This window comes from Caretta caretta, chromosome 7 (genome assembly GCF_965140235.1).
Source record: "Caretta caretta isolate rCarCar2 chromosome 7, rCarCar1.hap1, whole genome shotgun sequence".
Taxonomy (NCBI): domain Eukaryota; kingdom Metazoa; phylum Chordata; order Testudines; family Cheloniidae; genus Caretta; species Caretta caretta.
Window position 1 is genome coordinate 32,964,713 of NC_134212.1, and position 16,672 is coordinate 32,981,384.

Below are 16,672 nucleotides of genomic sequence, written 5' to 3' on the forward strand. Positions count from 1 at the left end.
CCTGGGACTCTGGAGTTCTAGCCCTGGCTCTGGGAGCGGAAGGGGGCCTAATTGTTGGGGGAGCTGGGAGTCAGGATTCGTAAGTTCTATTTCTGCCTCTGCCACTGACTTTAAGTGACTCCTTCCCCCACCCCCACTTCCTCTCCCACCCTGTGTCTTTGGGACAGGGCCTGTCTGTGTCTGTGTAGCACCAAACACAAGGGGGTCCCAAATCTCATCTATGCCGGGCCAGCTGGGCCCATTGGTCTAATCTAGGATGGAAGCGAGGTGGGGACACCGGGCTGCTAGCCCATTCCTCTGAGCTGGGCCAGGGGGATACTGGGCTGGCTCGGTCTGGCTCCCACCTATCCATCTCCCTGTTCCCCATCCAGCGAGGGTGCCATGTGGTATGTGAAGGGAGGGGCCTGCTCCCCAGCAATCAGTATTCCAGAGCTGGCTGCGGGGATCATGCTCAGCGTGTCGGAATTAACATAACAAAGACTTGGACAGGGACCCCGGGGGCAGGGAATCAATCAGGGCCCTGGCACAGCAGCAGGAATGGCAATGTGGAAGCACTGCAGAGTGTGTGTGAAGGGGGGCAATACCCCGCTGCATTCACACAGCTAGCCCCGCTCACATGGAGCCAGCTGTATCTAATGCCTCCCCTCTTCTGCAGCCAGCTATGTCTGATCAGCCCCTCTCCTGCAGCCAGCTATGTCTAATCCCCTTCCCCGCATCCAGCTATGTCTAATCCTTACCCTGCAGTCAGCAGTCTGATCATCCCCCCTCAGCCACTGGGTCTATTTCTCACCTCCCCTGCCCGCAGTCAGCTGTGTCTGGTCATCGCCCCTCCCCCCTGCACACAGCCAACTGTGACAAATCACCCCCACACCCGCTGCAACCAGCTGTGTCTGGTCGCCACCCCTCCCCCCTGCACACAGCCAGCTGTGACAAATCCCCCACACCCAGGTGTGTCTGATTGTCACCCCTCCCTCCTGCATTCAGCCAGCTAAAACAGATCCCTCCACCCGCAGCCAGATGTGCCTAATCCTCACCCTGTTGTAAGTCAGCTAGCTGATCATCAGCCAGCTGGGTCTATTTCTCCCCCTTCCCCACACAGCACACAGCCAGCTGTGTCTGATCACCCCTCCCCCTGCACAGCCAACCAGCTGTTTGATGCCCCCCCACACACCCCACTGTGTCTAATTGCCCCTCCTCCCCCAAACAACCAGCTGTGACTGATCATTTCTCACCCCCCGCCCCCAGCTGTGTCTAATCCTTGCCTCTTCTGCAGCCAGCTGTTCTGGTTTACCCCCACCCATCTGTATCTGATCCCCCCCTTTTCCTGCATTTAATCCCAAATACCCCCTCCCCTCCCTGCACCCCATGAGCCACCGCCCCTCCCTTCCTGCCTTCAGAAAGGCAGAAGCCTGCTCTGAATAGCAGGGGACATCCAGGAGCCCCTAGCCCCAAAAGCCATAGCTTGAAGGCAAATCCGGAGAGGATTTTAGGGGGCTGGTACTGGTCTCCCCTTTACAGGGTGTGACTAGGAAGGGCAGGTCGGGTGAGGACACAGAAGGGGTGGGGCATATGCAGGCCCATGGGGGATTCCCCCTCCCCCTGGCTGTTCATTAACTTTCCCAATCTGGCTTCCTTTGGAGTTAATGGGTGATGTAGCAGGCTCCCTCCCAACCCAAGGCCTCTCCTCCACAGCACACTCACACCTCCAAGGGCTCTCCACCTTGAGGGCTCTCAATCAGGTCCTCCTGGGGTGAGTACTCTCAATCAGGTCCTCCAGGGCTCTTGAGCCGCTTCCCCGTGGGCCACTAGCCCCTTGAAATAGCGACTGAGGTGGCGAAGGACTTAGGGCAAGTGGAATCATGAGGCAATTCCCCAGCTAAGCACTGCTGGGCCTGGCTAGTAGGGGGACCTAGCAGGTGCTGGGGGGATCAGTAGGGGGTGCTCTCCCTTGAGCCTGGGCTGCACTAGGAGGTGCTGTGCTGCAGGGAGTGGGGTGGGAGGCCAGCAGAGAGTGCTGGCAGGCAGGGGCAGGGTGCTGTAAGGCTCAGGGTAGGGGCTCAGGAGAGGCGTTCTGTCGCAGGCAGTGCTGGGGGCATGGGCTGCAGGGCTCCACGGGGCGCTCGCCCCTTGCACTCAGTGCAGCACAAGCTGTCGGTGGAAAGCGCCGACTGCTTTAGCAGTGCTGTGCTGCCCCTGGGGAACGGGCTGCGGTCGGTGCCCATGTGAGCCATGCCGAGAGGGTCTGGGCATACCAGTGAACAGCAGCAGGGGAAGTGTGCCCTGCTCCTGCCAGCACGTGTCAGAGATCAACGGAGCTGCCTTGAAAAGCAGGGCTCTGGGGCAGAGCCTGACAGGAGGCCTGGAGACCAGGCTGCTTCTTAAGTGCAGAAAGGATGAGCTGTGCTACCAAAGCACCCCCTGCTCCCAATAGGACAGAGTCCTTGCCCAAGGGGAAAGCTGCCATTCTGCCAGACCTTCAACAGCATGTGCCCTCCAGATGCAACGGGGACTAGAGCCCTGGAGTCCTGACTCCCAGCCCCCTGCTCTAACCACCAGCCCTCCCACTGCTGGGATGGAACCCCGAGGTCTTGACTCCCAGTCTCCATTGCTCTCTGTGCCTCCAGCTTGTAAGCTCTTTGGGGGCAGAGATGGTCTCTCACTAGGTGTCTGTGCAGAGCTGGCCCATGGAGCCATGAACTTGGTTGGGGGTGGAGGCCTGTGCAGTGCCTGGCCCAAGGGGACCCCAATCTCAGTTGCTGGGTCTTTGCAATGCCAGGTGCGACAGGGACCCTGATCTCAGTAGTGGTTCTGTGCAATGCCTGGCATGATGGGGATCCCGCTCTCTGTGGCGGGGGGGCCTGTGTGCTGTCCAGTGCGACAGGATGCCTGAGTGTCAGGTGGTCTGTGCAGCCTGTGGCGTGACACAAACCCTGATCTCTGTTGGGGAGGGTCTGTGCAGTGCCCAGCCTGATGGGGACCAGATCTCGGTTGGGGGAGGGGTCTGTGATGTGGCTGTCACATAGCAACCCCCCCCCCCCCCCCCAAGGCAGTCCTGTGTGATGGATCTCTGGTCTCCTCATGGCTCGGTGCCAGCACTCCTGTGCCCCATGCTGGCCCCTCATTACAGCCATAAATCCCTCCCTAATGGGTACAGCCAGTGCATTAATCCCATCAGTATCCTGGCTTGGCCCCAACCGACTAATGAGACTCACTGTCCCTGCCATGCAACTGTGCACAGCCCCTGCCCACCACTGCCCCCTGAGCCCCATGGCCGGGCTGTCCCCCTGCCACATAGAGGAGCCATGGATGCATGTAGTCCAACTGCAAACCAGCACCACATCAAGAGGTTACTGCAAATATGTTCTATACATGGAGCATGGAGGGGCTCGTCCCCCTAGGTCCAGCCTGGGGAGCCCCCCAAAGTAAGGATCCCACACTCAGCTCTGAGCCTCCCCATGCCTAAACAGGAGGCAGTGGGTGAGCACCCAGGACGGATGAACTGCTGGGGACCTGGGACAAGGAGCTGTTTGTATCCAGCACTTTCTAGTGGACTGAGCAAAGGACTCCGGGGTTCTATCCCCAGCGCTTGGAGGGGAGTGGGGTCCAGTGGGTTGGGTGGGGGGCTGGGAGCCAGGTTTCCAGGTTCTATTCTCCTCTCTGCCCAGCTCACGTCTTGTTTGTGGTGGGCTAAGCCACTGTCCCTTCCTCGTGGCCCCCCCAGGCCCCCCGGGCAGAGAACGCTCTCTGGAGGGGCGCCTGGGTGCCAGAGCATAGAAAAACCCACCGCAAATAGAATCCGCTTTAAACTCCCTGCATTGCATCTCTGAGTCATTCCCCCTCTCCCCCCCCCCCAAAACCTACCCCCCCAGCCTCTCTCTCAAGGATGGGAAATCAGGCTGGTCTAATTACTGCTCTGGATGCCATGGCAACAGGAAGATGACTTTGTCAGCGATTTTTATTTTTCATACACATGGGCATGAGGAAGAAGAAAAATCCTGTGGCTGCTGCAGCAGCAGCTCCTGGGGAGGGTGACCCCAGAGGTGAATAACATCGTCCTACACCCTGATCTGGGCAGCACAGCACCAGCCCCTGGCCTGCCCCCTCCATCCTTCTCTGGACTCTGCCCACCCACCCATGCTCCCCTTGCCTCCCTTCTCCCAGGTACTGCACCCTTCCATCTTGCTCCAGCCCCTGCCCTCCATCCCTGACCACCAGGCCAAGCCCACTCATCCATCCTCCCCATCCCCTTCACTCCCCTTCTCCAACTGCAGCTCCTGCCCACGCCATCCATCCTTGCCCAGTCCCTGCCCTCACCGCCTCCATCCTCCTCCACCCCCCTGCCTACCTCCCAGCTCCAGGCCCTGCCCACCCCTCAACCCCCACAAGCACTAGGCCCTGCCTACCTCCCCTCCATCCTGCTCCCCGCCCTGCCCATTCCGCCTCTCCCCGCAGTTGTTTGTGTGACATTGATGTGATCCCTCTCCCAGAAATTAATTTGGGGGTTTTAAATCTCGTTCCCCCTCTGCCCCCATCCCCGATCGCTCCATTGTGATTGCAGGGACTGCCCTCACCCCCTCCCAAAGGACTGCAGTCACCTGCCCCCTGCTGTTTCCTTACTTGGGGGCCAGCTCTGGCTGACTCAGCCCTATTCTCAGGAGATGCCAGCTCAGGGAGCAGGGCTCCAGGGCTGTGATGTATGGCTATTGTACAGTGGTCTGGCAGGGGGATGGCACTGGCTTACCAAGAGCTGTGGGTATACAGCTGGGATGTTTTTCTAACAGATCTGCTCTAGTTCACCCAGCAGTGAATTCAGCAAAGGCCTATGCAGGAGGTTTTTCAGGAGGTCAGACTAGATGATCACAATGGTCCCTTCTGGCCTCGGACTTTATGAATCCGGCTTTGCCAAATGAACCTTTGCCTGGCTGACTGTTCCAGCTGGTCAGGAACACTTTGATGAAATGTTTCATTGCCAAAAGGGCCCATTCGTCAAAGCTCAACGTGTCCCTGGGGTCGGGGAGGCTCTGACAAATTCCCTGGCTTGAAAAAAATGTCAGAAACAAGCTTCCAAATGGCTGATTCTTTTGAACTGGAAAGATTTGGAGGGTTGGCTCAAAATGAATTTCCCTTTCCAAATTAACTTAATTCAGACCAAAGGTTACAAAAGAGAAGGAAAACCAATCAAAACCACAGGGCCATGGGGCTGGGAGGGACCCCGGGTCACCGAGTCCAGACCCTGCTATCGCAGGCACCTCCATCAGAGAATCTGGGTCAGAAACAGAACCAGTTCCATCTTCAAATTGGAGAGCCACGCGCTGCCACAGGGCTGCTCCAGAACCTCCCTCCTCTGCTGAATGATTTCCATTTCCCCAACTGACAGGTTTCCCCTCAACTATGCACTGTCCACATTTTGACTTCTCCTCCGGGGACAAACGAACGAGATCGTCAAAAGCCCCATGGGACAGAAAATCGTTTCCTGCCCGGCCTGACTGCCCAGATTGGTTTGAGTCACTAGCGGGTTGGCCAGAGAATGGTTCCACCAAGCCACCTCTCTCCAAGTGCTCCCAGCTTGCTAAGGGACAACACGCCAGGTCTGTTAGCATTGAGGATTCCGGCTCCAGCCTTCCGCCAGCCTGGTTTGAGGAGAGCATACTCGGGAGAACAAAAGATCCCAGCAGGGCTTAAAGGGGGACCAAATCAAGTGTGTCTGGAGAAGCTAGCCCTGCCTAGTTTGCCCTCTGGGGGAGGAGGGGCTGGTAAGGGTTTGAATCTGTGGATGCTCTTAATCTGGAATCGGTGTCCCCTCCCCACACAGAATTAATGAGGAATAGCTAGTCTGCTTTCAATTCACCCACTCCCCCAATCCAGTTTAGCGTTCCTGTGTAGACAAGCTCCAGATAGACACGTACAGACTGTAAACTTCCCTTGCCTCCGATGCATTGAACCTCTTGCTAGCTGCACACCACTTTGGATTCAGAATGCTATCTGGGTGTTGTGTATCTCTGGTCACAGGCTCCCAAGGAAGCACCTGTGGGGGACCATAGTTCATCTGCAGTGTGCTGCCATCTCCCCAGGAGCGGTAAAGGTCTGGAGGAGGCCTGGCCCATGAGGGCGAGTGACAAAGTGGCCATTTTCTGTAACAGTTTTATGAAGCCTATGTGTTTCCCCAGTATTTTGCATGGCTCCCCAATGGGAAAGAAAGGACTGTCTGCTCTCAGGGCAGGCTGGTAGACATAGGTATGAACGTCACCTTGCTGTCTGAGACTGAATGAGTCACAACCGCAAATCAATGGCAAATCCAAGAAGAGAATGGCAAACCTGATCACCAGGCCAATGCCACCTAGAGCAGCCAAGGACCCAGAGGGAGATGGATTTCCCCACCTCTCAGCAGGGAAGCTGAGCCCAGACCCCAGCTGGAGAAGAAAGGACTGGGAGGGGAAGCTGGGGGGTGAAGCGCTGGCTGCTGGAGGAAGCTGGCAGCTCCCACCTGGGAACAGACCGAGGCGGGCAGGCAGACAGACAGAGCCTGACCGCGGGGCTGGGCTCTGGGCTGAGCCGAATGGACTGTGCTTTAACCTTCAGCTCTCTGTGCTAAGCCACGGGCTGCCTCTGCTGGTGCCAGGTGACTAATAAACCGGCTGCCCTGGGGACGCTGCTCGAGGGTCACTGGAAATGCCGGCTGAGGGGCATCAGTCCTGAGGGGTGGCCAAGGCTCTGCCAGGAATCTGACACAGCTGGACTTGCTGGGCAGAGCTCAGGGGGAAGCAGGAGGGCTGGACCCCAGAGGGTGAGTCACAGCAGGCGGGAGGCCACGTGACCTGCCCTGGAGGAAGAGTGAGAGCCCTGGGGTCTGGCACTTCCTCCAAGAGACTGTTCCAAAGCCAAGGGCACAGCCCCGAGCCTGTGGATCTGTGACAAGGGGGCCACTTAGAGACCTGGCAGGGGAACAGCAGGGCAGTGAACCCTGCAACTATGTCAGGACAGGAGACTGGACCCCGCAGGCATCCCCTGGCACCTCACCGGTCCCCTGCCTTACCTGGGAGTTGCCAACCCTGGGGGAGCCCAGGGGATGGAGATACAGGATAGGAGAAAGAGACCCCTCGCATTTTGCCTACCTCCCAAACTCCCCATTCAGCCCCCCTGGTTACCAGGCCTCCCCCTACCTTCCCATATACCCTCCCCCGAGTACCAGAGGCCCACCAACACCTTCCCATCTCCCTTTCCCAGGTACCAGACCCGCCCCACCTTCCCATCTCAACTTCCCCGGTACCAGACTGCCCCCCTCACCTTCCCATCTCAACTCCCCCAGGTACCAGACTCCCCCCACCTTCCCATCTCCCCTCCCCTGAGTACCAGAGCCCCCTCCCACCCTTCCCATCTCCCTTTCCCAGGTACCAGACCCGCCCCATCTTCCCATCTCAACTCCCCTGGGTACCAGACTCCCACCACCTTTCCATCTCCCCTCCCCTGGGTACAAGACCGCCCCCCCGCCACCTTCCCAGCTTCCTTCCCCAAGTACCAGACTCCTCCCACTTTCCCATCTCCCCTCCCCTGGGTACCAGACCCCCCCCACCTTCCCAGATCCCTTCCCTGAGTACCAGACTCCCTCCACCTTCCCATCTCCCCTCCCCTGGGTACCAGACCAGCCCCGCACCTTCCCATCTCCCTTCTCCTGAGTACCAGAGCCCCCCACCTTCCCACCCACCCCCCCGGGTACCAGACCCCTGCCACCTTCCCATCTCCCTTCCCCCGAGTACTAGACCCCCCCACCTTCCTCTCTCCCCTCCCCCCACTCACCTGGGTGATGCTGTCACGCATGGTGGGAGAGCGGCCGCGCCGCGTGGTGGTGGTGGCCATGGTGGTGGTGGTCTCCATGATGGTGGTGGACATGTCGGCCAGCAGGGTGGTGGCAGTGGTCTCGGTGGTCATGACGGAGGGCACCTCACCCACCAACCGGAGGTTCCCCTCCACCCACACGTTGGGGTCACTCTCGGCCGCCAGGGACAGCACCTTGAGCCCGTTGTAGTAGAGCCCTGAGATCTGGCCCTGGAAAGGGCGGCCCTGATCCCGGCCCCCGATCTTGATGGCGGCCTGGCTGTTAAATATTGTCAGCTGTCGACCTGCCAAGAGGCGTGAGGGGGAGTCAGGGTGGGGAAGGGAGAAAGGGGAGGGATGAGGCCCATGGAGGGAAGGAGGGATGGAGTTGCAGGGTGGGGGTCGCAGGGAAGGGAAGAATAAACAGAGAAAGAAAGATCGTGAGTGAATGGCGGGCCAGGAGAGAGGCAGAGCTCAGCCAGCCAGCGGCTGCAGAAGGCAGGGATCCCTATGACAGCCCCCAGCCACTGCCCTGACTGGGGGCCACAGCGACGCCCCTCCACCACGTTCTCACTTCCTCCTCCCACTTCACTCCCTGCCAGCCACCCACCCCTGCACTGGCTCCTAACGCAGCTGCATATGGCTTCGGGCTGTCACATACCCCTCCCTCCCTCTACCCCCAACCACCCATCTTCTTCTGTCCCCTCCATCCAACTCCCTCCATCCCCAAACACATCTCCTTCTTCCATCACCGCCACCCCCTTCCATCCAACCTCCTCCTTCCCTCCATACCCAACCAAACCCACTTCTTCCATGCTCTCCAACCTCTCCACCCGCTCCCTCCACTCCCTTCCATCCATCGCTCCATCCAACCCCCTCCATCCCTCCACCCCACCACACACCCCTTCTTCCATTTCCTCCCTCCATCCATTCATCCCCTCCTTCCATCCCCCCTCCATCTGCCCAGCTACCTCTTCCATCTATCCACCCACTCCATCTATCCACCCCCCAATCACCACCTCCTCCCTCCATCCCCCAACCACCCCCCATCCTCTCCCACATTCCTCCAAACATTATCCCTCTACACACTCCATGTATCTGTCTCCACACACATCCTTCCATCCTCCAACCCAATCGCCCACCTCTCCATTAACAGCTCCCCGCCCCTCCATCTGCCCCCACATCCCTCCATCTCCCACACCTCCACCCATCCAACGTCCCTGAACTCCCCTCCATCTATCTCTCCATACCCCTACATCTATCTGCCCCCATCCCTCCACCGCCTCCATCCCTACCCCTGCTCCACCCATTCATCCCCATACTCACTCCTCTATCTATCTATCTACCTTCCCTCCCAAACTGCCCCCCTTTCCCTCCCAGACCCTTGGGACCCATTTCTGCATTCACAGACCCTGCATGGAACAGAGACAGTGAGCGGAGGAGGAGCGAGAGACGTGCAGGCACAGAGGCGCTGAACACAACACAGACATTTGAATTGTTAGATCCCCTTTGGCTGATAATGGGATATAGGGCCTTCCTCTCTAGGGGGCGCCAGCCCCAATCTGGCCCCACTGCAGGAGATGGAAGAGGAGAATGACTGGCTCATGGGGGTGGTGAATGGGACACAAGGCCCTTCCCCTCTCAGGGTGCTGGCTCTGGTCTGGCCAGCGAATGGGGAAGGAGTGTGTGCGGTGAAGGGGCAGGTTGGGGCATGAGCTGGTTGGCCCAGGAGTTCAGAGCTGTGCAGCCCCCCCCCCCCATATCAGACACAAGGCTGCAGTGCAGCTGCCGGGGGCTGAGGGGGAAGGAGCCAAATGTACCTGCCCACCTAAGAGACTGTAGGCAGGTGTGTGAGGGGAGGGGCTGGAGAGTGGTACATGTCTATGGAGGAGGGTCTGGGCAGGTGTGTTTGGAGAGGGTATGGGAAGGGGTTAGGTGTCTATGGGGGGAGGGGCTGGGGAGGTGTGTGTGAGGAGCGGCTAGAGGGGGTATGTCTATGGTTGAGAGGCTAGGGAGGGGTATGTGGAGAAGGGCTGGTGAGGGGTACTGTCCATGGGAGGAGGGGCTGGGGAGGTGTGTGTGGGGAGGGGCTGGGGAGAGGTACGTGTCTATGGTGGAGGGGCTGGGGAGGTGTGTGTGGGGAGGGGCTCGAGAGGGGTATGTGTCCATGGAGGGAGGGTCTGGGAGGTGTGTCTGAGGAGAGGTACGTGTCCATGGGGGGAGGGGCTGGGGAGGTGTGTGTGGGGAGGGGATGGGGAAAGGTATGTGTGTATGTGGGAGGGACAGGGGAGGTGTGTGGGGAGGGGCTGGCGAAGGGTACATGTCTATGGGGGGTGGGCTGGGGAGGACACTGCAATACGGAGGTTCCTAGGGTTGTGTCTGGGACTGGAGATATTGGCTAGTGTCATTTGCTTGCAAATAGCTGGGAGCAGCTGACATGCCAGAGGCTGTGCGTGAACAGCCCAGGAGAGGGGGTTCTCACAGCAGAGCAGGGTAAGGCTGGCTCCCAGAGTCAAGGATTGGAGAGGCCTAGCAGATCACCAGTCCAGATAACACCAGAGGGGAACGTCACAGGAGGTGTGTGTGGGGAGGAGCTGGAGAGGGGTATGTGTACATACGGTGGGAGGAGCTGGGGAGGTGTGTGTGGGGAGGGGCTGGCAATGGGTATATGTCTATGTGGGGAGGGGCTGCGGAGGTATGCGTGGGGAAGGGCTGGAGAGGGGTACCTGTCTATGGGGAGAGGGCCTGGGGAGGTGTGCGTGGGGAGGGGCTGGAGGGGGTATGTGTCTCTGAGGGGGAAGGGCTGGGGAAGTGTTCATAGGAAGGAACTGGAGAGGGGAAGGTGTCTATGGGATAGAGGCTGGTGAGGTGTGTGTGGGGAAGGGCTGGAGAGGGGTATGTGTCTATGGGGGGGAAGGGCTGGAGAAGTGTGGGGGGGAGGAGCTGGTGAGGGGGTATATGTCTATCAGAGGGGAGAGCTGAGGAAGTGTTTGTGGGGAAGGGCTGGGCCCTTGGGGTGTGGGGGTGCACAGCTGGCTGGAGGAGCAAGGGGGACCCATGAGTGTAAGTGGGATCCTGGCCTAGTTGCCCACACTGGGCTGGCACAGGCAGGTGCTAGCTGGGATGTGTTTTGGGGGCTGGGGTGATGGTGAGCACCAACAGCTGATCTAAATCTGGGGGCCGCATGTGGGGACTGAAGCTGTGCCATCAAACTGATCTGCCTTCCAACCTGTCCCTGGCCCCCCCGCCCCCCCGCCATTGGCCACATCCCAGCTGCCATCCAGGTGGCGCAGAGCAGTTTAGAAAAGGAAATCCTGGCCAACTCCCCCGCCCCACCCGCCATCACTCTCTCTCCTCGCTCCCTCCCGCCTTCAAAGGCGCCTTTTAAAAAAAGAGAAGAGAGGAGGATTGTTAAAGGGACCTTCTGTTGTGAGCAAAACCGACTCCAGATGGCTCCTACTGAACCGTTATCAGCTGGTTAACGCTCTGACTTTACCACAGCTTCTGCTTTGGATGAATACTCTGGAAATCGGCAGGTTTTTAACCCTCTGAGTTTCAGCTTCTTGGGTTTTTTTAGAAAACAGGATTATTTTTGTTTTAATTTTCTTTTGCTCGGGGTTAAGAAATCGGCACCCAACTGCCCAGACTCCTCCCATTCATTTGTTTTTCCCTGAGTTTGGGGGAGTTTAGCGCGTTAATTAGTTTTCACTCTCGTTAGATGGATTTTTTGGTTTGTTTGTTGCTTATTTAAAGAGCTTATTTGTTATGTGGTTTATTTACCACCTGGATTTTTTTAAGGGCCTACACCCGGATGGCTGTGCACACACACAATACTGCCCTGTGTTAAATTTGTCTTGGATTCCTTCCCCCCACCCCAACCCCCTCTGATTGCTCTTGTGGGAGGTGTGAGGCCTGGCAACGTTGTGAGGCTTGTGAAGGCCGAGGGTTAACAAACTCATGCCACTTGCAAACAGAGCCTCACCAAACTTGTCATATTTGTGAACGCAGATGATCACCAATCTCGGGATGCTTGTGAAAAGGGGAAGCATCAGCTCATCTGTGAGACACAAGGATCTTGTGGTGGCAAATGCACATTTGTTGGGGCTTAGTTTAAATCCAGCTGACTTGCCAGCAGGAAAAGGGTTTGTTGGTGTGGGTGTGGGTGTGTCTCAGGGGAACGAGCCAGCCAGTCTAATGGAGCACCTGGTGCTACCACACTGGCTGAAAAGCCTCCAAGGAAGCATTATTCTGAGGCAAACCTGCTTGCTTCTCTGCTATCCTTCATCTCTTCCTCCGTTTGATCCCTCAGGGACGCTGGTACAGACTATCTGTCCCGGGATGCTTGCTCCTTATCCCACACGGGCAGAGCCCCTGTGCCCAGCGAGCCAGCCTGATCACCCAAAGATCAGCAGTGCCGAAAGTCAGGCCTCTGAGGAAGTAGGGCAGGGGCTCACTAGAGAGGGCCCTTCCCGCTCAGTCAGGGCTGATGGCAGAAGTTCAAGTGGCAAGCCATGAAGCTGAACAATGGTGGATCCCTGCTTGGAACCAGCCACCACAAGCTGGGGCATTTCTCCCAGTCTCTGGGCACCTGGTTTGAGTGCGGGTTGGGGCAGCACAGCGAGGTTCAGGCTGCAGCAGCAGAGCCGCCCAGGGCCCAGGCCAGAAACCAAGAGCAGGGAAGGTAGTGCTATCCGATTTAGTCCCACAAAGGGGTGGCCTGGGGGATCTAGGCTGCCCACAAAGGCGTCTCCCCACAAACCGACAGGCAGGGGGGCATGGAGTACTGCTCCGAGGGGAGAGGGCTGGTTTCTTCCCAGTGCCTTTCTCTCTGTAGCGCTGAGACCAAAGCCCACCCCAGGGTTTGCACTGCCAGCCTGGGCCCTGGTTAGTGCGGCGAGTTGAAAGGCCAAGCCTACTGTGAGTGCAGCAGGCACCAGGCTGGGATGGCTTGGTGCTGAAGGGATGGCTGAGCTGTTGCCTAGGGGTGTGTGTGGGGAGAGATGGGTCAGTCAGATGAATTGATTAGTGAATGCGATAATAAACAGAGAGGTGTGTATGGGGGATGGATGGAGTCTGTGTGGGTATGGATGGTTGCATGTGAGGACAGATGGATGGAAGGGTATGGGGGGACAGAAGGAAGGAAGGGCGTGTGTGGGGACAGACGGATGGATGGGGGCGTGGGGGTGATGGATGGATTGGAGGGCAGGCGTGTGGACGGATGAAAGGAAGGAAGTGTGTGGAACCAGACAGATGGAAGGGTGTATGTGAGGATGGAGGGATGGAAGGGGGTGTGGGGGACAGAAGGAAGGAAGGGGGTGTGAGGGGACTGATGGATGCAGGTGTGAGGATGGAAGGAAGGGTGTGTGTGAGGATGGATGGATGGGGGTGTGTGCGGATAGATGGGAGGGAGTGCAGGGGACGGCTGAATGGATGGGGGTGTGTGAGGATGGAAGGAAGGAAGTGGGTGTGGGGGATGGATGGATGGATGGCGGTGTGTGGGGATGGACAGATGGATGGGTGTGTGTGGGGATGGATGTTTGGGGGTGTCTAGGGATGGATGGATGGGGATCTGTTGGTATGGATGGATGGAGTGTGGGGATAGATGGATGGGATGTGTGAGGATGGAAGAAAGAGGGTGTCAGGGATGGATGGATGGATGGGGGTGTGGGGGGATGGAAGGAAGGAAGGGGGTGCAGGGAACGGATGGATGGATGGCGGTTTGTGGGGATGGAAGGAAGGGGGTGTGGGGGATGAATGGATGGATGGGGGTGTGTGAGGATGGAAGGATGTGGGTATGGGGATGGAAGGAAGGGGGCATAGGGGATGGATAGATAGATGGGGGTTTGTGGGGATGGAAGGAAGGAAGAGGGTGTGTGGGACAGATGGATGGGGGTGTGTGGGGATGGAAGGAAGGGGGTGCTGGGGATGGATGGATGGGGTGTGTAGGGATGGAAGGAAGGAGGTGTGGGAGACAGATGGATGGTTGGGGGTGTGTAGGGATGGAAGGAAGAGGGTGTCAGACAAATGGATGGATGGGGGTGTGTGGGGATGGAAGGAAGGAAGGATGGGGTTGGGTGGATGGATGGATGGGGGTGTGTGCGGATGGAAGGAAGGAAGGGGATGTGGGGGATGAATGGAAGGATGTGGGTGTGGGGATGGATGGAAGGACTGGGGCATGGATGGATGGATGGGGGTGTGTGGGGATGGAAGGAAGGAAGGATGGGGGTGCGGGGGATGGATGGATGAGGGTGTGTGAGGATGGATGGAAGGAAGAGGGTGTGGGGGATGGATAGATGGGGGTGGGGGGAACAGATGGAAGGAAGGAAGGGGGTTTGGGGCATGGATAGATGGAAGGGGGTGTGTAGGGATGGAAGGCGGTTTGGGGGGTGGACGGATGGATGGGGGTGTGTGGGGATGGAAAGAAGGAAGGAGGTGTGGGGGACGGATGGATGGATGGATATGGGGGTGTGGGGATGGAAGAAAGGAAGGGGGTGTGTGGGGCTGGACAGCTGGAGATAGAAAACACCACTGCAGGTGTTGCATGCATGGCAGGAGGAGTTGCCAGCACCTCATAGCCTGGCAGGGGAAGCTCCCTCAAAGCTCCCTGCCCCACCTCGATGTTCAGCAGTGAATTTGCACAGAAGCAGCCTCCTGTGAGCTCTTGGGCTGAAACAGGACGAGAAGGGCGCGGACAACGTGCAGATCTCAAGCCTGGACTGTTTGGAGCTTTCGGGGATGAGGTTTGGGGCCACTTCTGACCTGAGCTGGGCTGGTCGGCTCTGCCCTTGGCCACAGCTGTACAAATGGACCCATGCTAATCTTAAAAGGAGGAACTGGCAGGGAAGGAGGCACATCGCCTCTCCAAATGAGAGTTGTCTGACTGCATTATAACAGGCTGGGCTCTTCCCAAGGGGTGAGCAGCTTGGGACCCTGTTATGTGAGTGCCCTGAGAGATGCCTGTACTTATGCAGCTAGGTAATGTGCCAGTAGGTGGCGCTCAAGTACCCACTGCATTGTTCACATTGCCGAGTGATTGAAGTTGTTCTAAGTGGGGTGCCGGGAGGAAGAGGGTTGCTGCTTTGATGTGGCTGAGCGAGGGCCCACTCAAGGACCGCGGGTGTGCTCTCCTTCCATAGGACTGCCAAGCTCTACTTCAGCACTTTCAAAGTGCCTTACATTTTACAGATGGGGAAACTGAGGCACGGAAAGGCAGACTCGCCCAAAGTCGCCTGGCAGCAGAGCCAGGAATAGAACCCAGGTGTCCTAAGCACCAGCTCTGCACTCTCCATCAGGCCACAGCTGGGGTGGGAGCCCAAGAAGACACTTGGTTAATGGGATTCCTAGCTGCCCCAGGGTTCATGTGTCATCTGTCGGCTGGCAGGTTAGAGGATCAAACAGCTGACTGGAGAGGAACAGAGTGTTTGGGCGCTCAGTGATTTTTTGCGGGGGGATCAGAGCATGTTACTCTAACCCTTCCAGATCCAGCACCGAACCGAAGGGACAATATTTAAAAACAGCAGGATTTTCCATCCTGCAAAACAATGTGAGATTTTGACTATTTTTGCCATCCCCTATCAGACCAAAAAGCCAAAATTTCCAACTTTTCCCTGAATGAGATACCCTCAAAGTTGCTTACAATGGCACTCAACAAGCTGGTTGATGAAATGGCGTTTGGCTGAGCGGCTCCAGGGAGCAGGGGATCAGCCCTGATCCAGAGGAAATTTTCCACATTAGGAGCCCAACCCTGAAAGATGCTGCTGCCCCTGTTGTTCTGAGGGGGTGTGGCCAGTGTGCCAATCTAGGGCAAACTCCTTTTCCTCACACCCACCCCACGCTCACAGTGACACCAGGTGACTGCTAGCCCCCACCTGACTGACCTTTAAATCCCTGGCCCCTCCACTACAGCCCATTAGAGCTTTAACCCTTTGAGCACTGGTGCTGAGTCTTACAAGTAGGCATGGTGGGACACTGCGACAGCATGGCAGGTGACGACCTCCTTCATGGCCACCCCTCACTGGCCCCAGAGTGACAGCCAGGGTCTCGAATGTTGGGAGCTTGACTCAAGGGGCTTCTCCAAAAGAGCTCAAAGCCCGTTGGGGGAGCAGGGAAAATCTTTATTTCAGATCTAAAGGGGATCTGAGCTTTGGAAGAATCCTGCTCTGATCTGTGGGTGCCGATCCCTTGGAAATCCCAGTTTCCATCACAAGGCTGTTCATTGCTTAAAGAGCCCATGAAATCTCCTGCTGCAGCGACCATCTGCAAATTCAGGAGGCACCCGAACTCCTGTGGCAGCTTTAGAAGGTTGGGGCCTTTGTGTTTGTGAGATGGCCTTTTCAAATTCACCCCGTCTCCAGCACACGTCACCCCTAAAGGCAAATATCTTATGCTCAGTCATCAAAGGGCTAAAGAGACAGTGCTGGTCAGATCACCTCCTGAGACACAGCTCTCAGCTGTGGTGTTTTCAGCCAAGGCTATTGAGACTCTTGATTTCCATTCTTTTAGAGGGGAATCTGGATGTCTCGACACTCTCGGGCATCTCTGCAACACTCAGCATTGGTGTTAAAAATAAACCCAAGCTAAAAAAAAAAACCTTGCTGGAGTATTTATGGGATAATTATTATTTTTGAAGGATTCCACTGCAAACAGTGGGCTCAATTTGTCTTTCGCCTACACTAGTATAAAAGAGGACTAAGATCTCAGCTGTGACAACTCTCGGAATATTATCATATCTGGTGTTTTTCCTGAAAGCCCCAGCTCCAGGAATCATGGGATTAGGTGAGAATTTCTGTTCTCTTTAAAAAAAAAAAAGTTTTAACACTTCCTGTTTTATTTATTTCCTAGTTTTCCTCCACAGATCTCA

The 16,672-nt window shown here is 57.2% G+C and overlaps 1 protein-coding gene across 29 annotated transcripts in view; it reads right to left on the bottom strand.

Moving 5' to 3' along the window:
- NRXN2 (neurexin 2) overlaps positions 1 to 16,672 on the bottom strand; it is a 287,195-nt gene that overhangs the window by 16,810 nt on the left and 253,713 nt on the right. For all 29 annotated transcript variants that reach the window (XM_048858529.2, XM_048858522.2, XM_048858520.2 and 26 more), the window contains one exon: positions 7,795 to 8,117. In XM_048858529.2, coding sequence (XP_048714486.1) covers positions 7,795 to 8,117 — 323 coding nt within the window. The remainder of the gene's footprint in view (positions 1 to 7,794; positions 8,118 to 16,672) is intronic.